Below are 10,298 nucleotides of genomic sequence, written 5' to 3' on the forward strand. Positions count from 1 at the left end.
CCCCGAGAGTGCCCGGGACAGGACGGTGGGCACGGGGAGCGGACCCCGAGAGTGCCCGGGACAGCGGGGCGCGGAGAGGGGACCCCGAGAGTGCCCGGGACAGGACGGTGGGCACGGGGAGGGGACCCCGAGAGTGCCCGGGACAGGACGGTGGGCGCGGGGAGGGGACCCCGAGAGTGCCCGGGACAGCGGGGCGCAGGGAGGGGACCCCGAGAGTGCCCGGGACAGCGGGGCGCGGAGAGGGGACTCCGAGAGTGCCCGGGACAGGACAGAGGGCGCGGAAAGGGGACCCCGAGAGCGGCTGGGACAGCGGGGCACGGAGAGGGGACCCCGAGAGTGCCCGGGACAGGACGGTGGGTGCAGAGAGGGGACCCCGAGGGTGACCGGGACAGCATGGCGGGGCGCAGAGAGGGGACCCCGAGAGTGATCGGGACAGCATGGCGGGGCACGGAGAGGGGACCCCGAGAGTGATCGGGACAGCATGGCGGGGCACGGAGAGGGGACCCCGAGGGTGACCCGGACAGCATGGCGGGGCGCAGAGAGGGGACCCCGAGGATGACTGGGACAGGACAGCGGGGCGCAGAGAGAGAACCCTGAGAGTGACCGAGACAGAATGGCGGGGCCTGAAATGGGGACCCCCAAAGGGGCCAGAACAGCAGGGTATGAAGAGGGGACCCTGAGAGTGACCAAGACATCGAGATATGGGGCGAGCAAGGGGAGGGGACCCCGAGAGTAGCCCGGACAGGACAGCTGGGCCTGGAGTGGGGACTCAGTCTGATAGAGACTGGGATGTTGATCAAGAGAAGGACAGGGAACCCCCGAGAGGGGCCAGGACAGCAGAGGGGACCCCGAGAGGGGGCGGGACAGTGGGGTGAGCAGAGGGGACCCCGAGGAGGTCCGAGACTGGTTTAGGACATCAGGATGAACCGAAGGAACCTTGAGAGTAACTGGGGGTGGGGGGAGATAAGCCATGAGATCCCCAAGAGAGGTGGGGAAAGGGGGTCTGAAGATGAGTCCCCAAGAGGAGCTAGGATGGCTGTGAAGGCTTGGGGTAGCAGAGTAAAGGGAGGGAACCCCTAAAAGGGACCAGGACCGAAGGTATAGGGAAGGGCTCCTGGAGAGAAGGCGGGACAGTGGGGAGAGACTGCTACCCCTCCGGGGCCAGTGGATGCCAGTGGGGGTGCCGTAGAGGAGAGGGAGGGGGAGGCAGGAGGTGGCAGGGCTGAGAGTTGCCACACCTGGGGAACAGTACCGTGGGGAGCCTGGTCCGAGTCTCCAGGGAGGGAGATCTGAGACCCGCGCTGCTTCTAGGACCTCAACCCGGGGTCTCCCCCGAGGTTGACGCTGGGGTCTCAGTGTAGCCTGGCTATGTAGTGAAACATCTTGGAGATTCTTTAAAAGCGTCCTGGAAAGATGGAGATTTGTGCTGCCTGACCAGGTCCGGTCGGGGTCGTGGGAGGCATTCCAGACCGTTCATGAAAGCTGGGGGAAAATGATCTTTTTTGGAGATCCACGTGCTGGATTAATTAAAATGTTTAAATGTTTATTTTGATCCTGGAATTTTCCTGGACTGCTAGGACTTTTGTTTGTGCTTTTCCTTTTCTTCTTTCTTTTTTTCTTTCTTTCTTAATTTTTCTTTCTTCCTTCCTTCCTTCTTTTTTTTTAAGCTCAAAAAGGAGTTAAAGTTTTTCAGATTGGCAGGATGTCAGTTTCAATATTTACCGCTCAGATTTAGAAGAACTATATACCAGGTTGGGAAAGGGGGGGTTTAACTTTGATGTGTTGGAGACAGCTTAAAGGTCAAGAGAGAGAGAGACAGACAGACAGAGACACAGAGACAGAGACAGAGTATGGACACAGAAATAGGAATCACTGAACATATACCAATTTCCAATTGGATTTCTCATCCTAAAAGTTACAAGACTGAAGGCTTTATAATTCCAGGGCAAGCTATGGAGCATAGACCTTTTAGGTCCTGGTGGGAGGGAAGTCCGTGTCTATTAAAATGAGAAGCTGGGTGCTGGTGGCTCATGCCTGTAATCCTAGCTACTCAGGAAGCTGAGGTCTGAGGATCTCAGTTTAAAGCCAGCCCCAGCAGAAAAGTCCATGAGACTCCTATCCCCAATAAACCACGAGAAAACCAGAAGTGGCGCTGTGGCTAGTGGTGGAGCACAAGCCTTGAGCTGAAGAGCTGAGGGACAGTGCTCAGGCTCAGGGTTAAAGCCCCATGACCCACAAAAATAAATAGATAAAAATAAAATGAGTCGGGGGGCTGGGATGTAGCTCAGTGGCAAAGCGCTTGCCTAGCAAGGGCGATGTCCTAAGTTCGATCCCCAGTACCAAAAAAGAAAAGACTAAAATAAAATAAAATGAGCCAGGCGTGGGTGGTTCATGCCTGTAATCCTAGCTACTCAGGAGGCTGAGATCTGAGGATTTCGGTTCAAAGCCAGCCCAGGCAGGAAATTCTGTGAGACTCTTATCTTCAATAAACCACTAGAAAACCAGAAGTGGCACTGTGGTTCAAGCAGTAGAGCGCTCGCCTTGAGCTGAAGAGCTGAGGGACAGCGCCCAGGCCCAGAGTTCACCGACCCCCCCCCCCAAAAAAGAAGAAGAAATAGAGGAATGCATTGGGGGGGGAAGGTGGGAGTCAGTGAAGGGGGCTGCCTCCTTATTTGACAAGGGAAAATTGAAACTGAAGACTAGGCACTTATTCACAGCACTTAGTATATGTTAATATCACCCTAACCACCTTTTAAATATTCTCTCCAATGCACACACTCTGCTATGGTTATATCCTACAATTTTGTGTTTAGTTTGTTAAATTTTTCACTTCTCTGCCAGTTTCTCTATCATTCGTTCTTTCTTTCTTTTTTAGAAACAAACTTTGAAAATGATGCTTTTAGGGAAAAATTGGACATGATGACCACACCATTTCAGTTGCTTAGATACCTAATTCAGGTTTAAAATATACTGTTTAAAAAAAATCTATTGACTGTGTTTAGTAATGGGCAACTTCAACTTAGAGGAAGAAAGGAATGATGTATTAATTCCCAAAGGTGTAACATAGAGGCTAACCTAGAGCTGCTATGTATGTTTGTACGCATGTTGCATGCATATGCTGGGGATCAAACTTAGGTTCTCCACACATGCTTGGCAAAAACTCTTATCACTGTGCTAAACTCCCACTCAGCTCCAAAACCTACTGTTTAAATCCAAGAAAAAAAAAATTCCTGAGCTGGACACTGGTGGCTTACTCTTGTAATCCTAGTTACTCAAGAGGTAGAGTGCTAGCCTTGAGCAAAAAACCTCAGGGAGGGCTGGGAAGGTGGCTCAGTGGTAGAGCGCTTACCTTGCATGCATGAGGCCCTAGGTTCCATTCCTCAGCACCACATAAGCTAAAAGAAAAAAAGCCGGAAGTGGCGCTATGGCTCAAGTGGTAGAGCGCTAGCCTTGAGTTGAAGAGCTGAGGGACAGCGCCCAGGCCCAGAGTTCAGGCCTCACGACCAGATCCCCAAAAAACAAAACAAAACAAAAAAAACCTCAGGGACAGCACCCAGAGTTCAAGCCCCCTAATATTGGCACCACAAAAAAAAAATCTCAAAGCTCTTTTCATGAAGGTGACAATAGAGGACATTTTGTATTTAGGAATGTTGTTTGACATTAGCTGATACAGAACAGTTCTGAGCAGGTTGCTAGTGTGGAACTTGATGTGGTTATGAAATTTCCACTCAGTGGATGTCCTTCCCTGAGAAATAGAAAAGCAGATGAGAGGGACAACAGCTCAAACGCAAATTAAAAATACCAGACATTATCATTTTGGTGGGATGGAGTGTAATTTTTTACATTAAATTTATTTTTCCAGAATGCTAGATAAAATTCAAATAAAAGCCAGGTAACTCAAGGTTATTTAAAAGGGCAGTGTATTTGTTATGTAGTGCACAATATATATGTATATGTACATGTGCATATTATATATAATATATATTATATATAATATAATATAATGTATATATAATATATAATATAATGTAATATATATATTACATACAATGCTCTGTGACATGCCAGTAATTCTACAATATAGTAGAGAAATTCATGATGTACTGGTTGTTGTTGGGTTTTTTTGTTTGTTCTCTTGTGTCTTTTTGGTGGTAGTGGTGAGGTTTGAACTCAGGGCTTTCCTCTTGACAGGCAGGCACTGCACTGCTGAGCCTCCCCTCCAACTCCTTTTTGCACTGCTCATTTTGAGATATAGTCTCACTGTTTGCCCAGTGTGTCATTCCTGGATCACCATCATCCTGTTTCATCCTTCCTGCCTTTACAGGTACCATTGCACACAACTTCTTCCACCCAGATACAAGCTTAAAAACTTATTTCTCTAGGCTGGCCTAAAGCCATAATCATCCCAATCTCAGCCTCTCATGTAGCTGGGATGAGAAGCACATGCCACTGTAGCCATATATTGCTTATAAAGGGCTCTTGCATCTCTGCCTGGGCCAGCCTTAAATTGTGATCCTCCCAATTTCAGCCCCCTGAGTAGCTAAGGTTACAGGCCTGAACTACTGTGCCTGGCTTCTAAAAGAATTCTTAGTGACAGGGAAGGCCTCTAATAATTTTTTATTCCATGGGATAGGAGGAAGGGAAAGGGAATATAGGAATTCTGTGGGAATTGTTGTCATTTCAAAAACTAAAACTTATAGGACAAGAAACTGTAAGTATTAAGTCTGTATGCCTTCATTCATTTAAACCATTTATTTTCTGTTTAAAAAGATAAAGAAGAGGGGCTGGGAAGGTAGAGTGCTTGCTTTGCATGCATGAGGCCCTGGGTTCAGTTCCTCAGCACCACATAAGCAGAAAAAGCTGGAAGTGGCGCTGTGGCTCAAGTGGAAGAGCGCTATTCTTGAGCTGAAGAGCTGAGGGACAGCGCCCAGGCCCAGAGTTCAGGCCCCACAACTGACCAAAAAAAAAAAAAGATAAAGAAGAGATTAAGATGCACTTCCAAAGGAATGGTTGCAGCCGTCTCTGATGGAAGTTCCCCCGGGTTCTTTAGCTGTCCTCAGTTGCAGTTTAGCAAGCTCCAAGTTCTGCCCAGGAAACAATAACCCACTTCACACTTCCTTTACCCCTTGAGTCCTGTACAGTCAAGCCATTGTAATCTCACAGGAGAGCTGCATATCTAATTTGGTTTAATGTTTAAGCCAGCCTGCATAAATGTCCCGGTTGCTTGCCAGTATTCATATCTACTGGTTTTAGGTTTTTTTCTGTACACTTTTAGCTTAAAAGCCTTTTTTCCTTTGTAATTTTCCCCCTTTCCTCGATTTCTTCCCTCTTCCCCAAAAGTAAACATACAGACACAAGAAAGACACAAAGAAAGGGAGTGGAAGGAGGTGAGAGAGAAAGCAAGAAATATTCCATCTAAAAAATATTTTGTGACCCTTCAAAGAGAAAATATCTTTCAGTTCCTCAGTGTTTGATTCCTGCCAATCACAATAGTTTTTTGTGTTTTTTTTTGAGTTGTGAGAGATTGCACAGTTGTATTTCAGCATCAAGAGTTTAGTTCGTAATTGTTTAGCCTACACACTCATTTCATTGATTTCTTTGTTAGAAGTCTGTTACTGTTTCTTAGATTCAGCTTAGAAAAAGAAATACATGATATTTATTTATGGCCTATCTGTAATTCCGCATTAATTAGGGTGAGATTGTGGGCTAAATAAAAAGCAATTTAGGGTTTGGAGGCATGGCCCAGTTGGTAGAGCCCCAGCTAATGAGGGGAAGCGTCAGATAGAGTTCCAGTCCTGGTTGCAGACAAAAAGAAAAAAATTATTTAATTTTATGTGTCTCATTTTCTGTCTAATGACACTGGCTTATAACCAGAGTGATCCAGAATAATGACAATTCAAATACATTTACCTATTACAATAGATGGCACTAATCAAGACACAATCCTTCCTTCCTTTCTTCCTTTCACTCTCTCTCTCTCTCTCCCCCTCTGCCTCTTTCTCCTTCCTTCCTTCCTTCCTTCCGTCCTTCCTGCTGGAACTGGATTTGAACTCAGGCCCTCTTGCTCTCCCATACCTTTTTCAGTTCAAGGCTGGTGCTTTAGAACTTGAGTCACACCTCAATTTCTGGCTGATTGTTGGTTAATTGGAGATAAGCCTTTCACACTTACCTGCTCTGTGTGGCTTTGATCCTCAGATCTCAGTCTCCTGAGAAGTTAGGGTTACAGGTGTGAGCTATCATGCCTTGCTTCAGATATTCTTAATATTTTCATCCTCTGAGAGAACTGACTGACTTTCCCAGGGTCATGCAGACCATAAGTGGAAGGCTCTGGATTCAAAGTCTGGGAGGACAGCTCCAGTTTCTTAGGGTTTCTCAGCTATGGCTTTCTTGATACTTAAGGACCTCAGAATTCTTTGTGCAGGGCTGTCTTCTGCATCATAAGGTAGTGACATTCTCTGGTCTTGATGATTCACTAGATGCCTATAGCATACTTACCAAGCTATGAGAACTCAAAAGGGGTTGTCATCTATCCCTGGGGAGTAAAATTCTCCTCTTGGGAACTCAGCATGCACATTACCATCTTTTATTTCAGAGCCAGTATGTACAATGCATGTTTGTTTGTTTTTTTATTGTGCTGGTACTGGGACTTGAACTCAGAACCTTAGTTTTTTCACTCAAGACTGGCACTCTACCACTTGAGCCACACCTCCACTTCCAGCTTTTTGGATTTTTGCTTAATTGGAGATAAGAGTTTTAATGACTTTTTATGGCTATACTGGCTTCAAATCTCAATCCTCCTGAGTTATCTAGGTGGCCTGAGCCACCAGTGTCTGGCTTTGAGGATCTTAATAAAGTTCTCAGGAATGACTCCTATGTCAATTTTCCATTCACCTGTTTTGTCCTTCTGAGATGCCATACACTGTTAGTCTTTTGCTCTGCCTAGAGGACATTCTGATTTTGTATGTAAGTTCAAAACCTCTAACTTGGCCTACTGACCTGAGTACAGATTTATCAACCTGTTCTTAGGTTTTATCACCTGATTTGTACCCACAAAGACATCCTTTGCCCCATCAGACTGGCCTGCTTACTAGCCAACTTCTTCCTGCTTTGCCACCCTCTGGTCTTGTTCCTGCTCTTTCTCTTGCCTACATACCCCTGTTCCTCATTTTGTAGATTTTTTTTTCTTTCCAGTGCTTGGGATGGAAATATCCAGGCAAGCATCTTACTACTGAGCTACAGTGTTATCTTTCATGAGGTCATTTCTGATCATCCTCCTTGTTTCTCTCTCCTTTGCATTCCCTAAATTCTGTACTTTTTCTTATTACATAATATTCTTTGATGTTAAATTATAGGGTTTGTCCTTGTGTCATGCTTACTTACATCCATCTTTTTTCTTTTTCTTTTTTTCTTTTTGCCAGTTCTGGTGCTTGAATTCAGGGGCTTGAACTCAGGGCCTAAAGCTCAGTCCCTGAGTTTCTTTTGCTCAAGGCTAGCACTCTACCACTTGAGCCACAACACCACTTCCGGCTTTTTCTGTTTATGTGGTACTAAAGAACCAAACCTAGGGCTTCATGCATGCTAGGCAAGTACTCTAGCACGAAGCCATATTTCCAGCCCTGACATCCATTTTCTTGATTTCAAAATGATGGTGTCTGATGCCTCTAACAAAGTGCCTTTTAACTAACATCCTAATTGTTGAATTGTATTAAATTTAAGGACTTATTTTAGGCTCAAATAATATTTAAGTGTAATTATACAGATAATTATTGCTGCCAGTGAAGACAGCAGGGGTAATTCCTAAGGGGAGAATTCACTTCTGACCCTGACAGTTGGTAAACCTGATAGATTAATATATGTTTATAGGGCTGGGAAGGTGGCTCAGTGATAGAGCGCTTGCCTTGCATGCCTGAGGCCCTGGGTTCGATTCCTCAGCACCACATAAGCAAAAAGAAAAAAGCCGGAAGTGGCGCTGTGGCTCAAGTGGTAGAGCGCTAGCCTTGAGCTGAAGAGCTGAGGGACAGCACCCAGGCCCAGAGTTCAGGCCCCACAATCGGACCACCCAAAAATAATAATATATGTTTATAATGTTATTATATTATAGTTAGTATATGTAAACTTTTTTATTGTACTAAGGATTGATCTACCACTTTAGCCATGCCTCCAGTCCAGTTTTTATAATGCCAGCCCTGGGGCTTGAACTCTAAACCTTGGGCATTGTCCCTGGGCTCTACCACTTGAGCCATAGTGTCACTTCTGGCTGTTTCTATGATTAATTGGAGATATGAGTGTCATGGACTTTCCTGCCCAGGCTGGCTTTGAACCACCATCCTCAGATATCAGCCTCCTGAGTAGCTAGGATTACAGGTGTGAACCTCTGGCATCCCACTCTAGCCCATGTTTTTGTGGGTTAATGGAGATAGAGTCTCAAAGATTTTTCTGCTTGGGCTGGCTTTGAACCTCCATCTTCTGGATCTCAGCCAGATCCTCCTGAGTATTATTTTAAACATAAGGAAGTAAAGTGTAGCTTAAAATGGTAGATTTTATCTGTATATGTTGCTCTCTGGGTTTTTCATTCTTCTTTAAACAGTCCTGAATTTAGTATTTCTGTTACTGTTGAATGCAAATAAAATCCATTCCTACCATTTCACACCATATACCTGAGATGTCTGTGTCTCAGTCTGGCTAAAACCTGTGAAAACTGTTTATTATCACACAGACTAATGGATGGATGTCTGTTGTTGTTGCCTTAGGCACTGAACACTGGTAACATCAAAATAACAATATGGAAAATTATGGACAAGAGCATTATCCCTGTTTTAAAACAACAACAAGAAAAAAAACCACCTGATTTTCTTTTTCTTTTCTTTTCTTTCTTTCTTTTTTTTTTTTGTTCAGTCATGGGGCTTGAACTCTGGGCTTGGGTGCTGTCTCTGCGTCTTCAGCTCAAGGGGAGTGCTCTACCCCTGGAGCCACAGCACCACTTCCGGTTTTCTAGTGGTTTATTGGAGATAAGAGTCTCAGGGAGTTTCTTGTCTGGGCTGGCTTTAAACTGTGATCCTCAGATCTCAGCCTCCTGAGTAGCTAGGATTACAGGTGTGAGCCACCAGCGCCCTGCCGCACCTGATTTTCTTAGATGCTGATATTGATCTTGAAAATTGGTCAGCTCTGGTTTCTGGGGTTACTATCATTTTTCTGCATGTACATTTTTCTATATGGGTATGGAATGTGCTTTAAGCCTAAGTTAAAATAACTTAGTCACTGGTGACTCATGGTGAGAAGTTTTTCCTTTTCCTGCAGACCCTATGCCATTGCCTCCAACATGCTTGTTTGAAATGTTTGGAAAACATTTTTAAAATATATTTTTAAAAAATCCTTACTTTTGTGTACTGGGTTCTAGAAAAAGAGGTTTGTTATTTGTTTTTAGTTTTTTTGTTTGTTTGTTTTCCAGTCGTGGGATCTGAACTCTGGGCTTGGGCACTGTCTCTCAGCTCTTCAATTCAAGGCTACCACTTGAGCCACAGCGCCACTTCCAGCTTTTTCTGTTTTTGTGGTGCTGAAGAATGAACTCAGGGCCTCATATATGCAAGGCAAGCACTCTACCACTGAGCCACCTTCCCAGCCCTTGTTATTTGTTTTTGCTTGTTGTTTGTTTGCTTGGGTTTTTGGGGGTTTTTTGTTTGTTTTTGTCGGTTGTGTGGCTTGAACTCTGGGCCTGGGTGCTATCCCTGCACTCTTCAGCTCAAGCCAACTGTTCTACCTCTTGAGCCACACCGCTACTTCCAGTTTTCTAGTGGTTTATTGGAGATCAGAGTCTTACGGACTTTTCTGCCCGGACTGGCTTTGAACCGTGATTCTCAGATCTCAGCCTCCTGAGTAGCTAGGATTACAGGCATGAGCCACCGGCACCTGGCTTGCTTTTTTTTTTTTTTTAACTGAGTCTTGCTGTGCAGCTTAGGTTGCCCTCAAAGTCAGTCCTCCTAATGTCAGCCTCTCAAGTGCTGGGACCACAGATCTCACCACCAGACCTGACTGGAAAAGTCCTTTTAGGTTTAATATGATAACCATAATTACAATGCTTTAACAAGATGATTATCGTCATTTCATAATCAACCTAGTTTGGACGGCTCGTAGTATTAGCTCAAGATGGTCCTGTCCTGAAATTCTATGACATTTTAAATCTCCCTTTGTGGATTACATACAAGCGGAAGAGTAGATTGGCACCACCCATTGGCTCATGCACCTGTAAGAACCAATGGGAGGGAACAGGAAATACCTCAGCCTGCTGAGTGATAGCAGAG

General features: G+C 45.1%; 1 protein-coding gene across 1 annotated transcript in view; it reads right to left on the reverse strand.

Annotated features, from left to right (window-relative positions):
* The window catches only part of Suds3 (suppressor of defective silencing 3 homolog (S. cerevisiae)), a 38,042-nt gene extending 37,070 nt beyond the window's left edge, over window positions 1–972 (reverse strand). The window contains exon 1 of the mRNA XM_013014293.1: window positions 150–972. Coding sequence (XP_012869747.1) covers window positions 150–972 — 823 coding nt within the window. The remainder of the gene's footprint in view (window positions 1–149) is intronic.
* Window positions 973–10,298: the final 9,326 nt, after the last annotated feature.

This window comes from Dipodomys ordii, unplaced genomic scaffold (genome assembly GCF_000151885.1).
Source record: "Dipodomys ordii isolate 6190 unplaced genomic scaffold, Dord_2.0 Scaffold23, whole genome shotgun sequence".
Taxonomy (NCBI): domain Eukaryota; kingdom Metazoa; phylum Chordata; class Mammalia; order Rodentia; family Heteromyidae; genus Dipodomys; species Dipodomys ordii.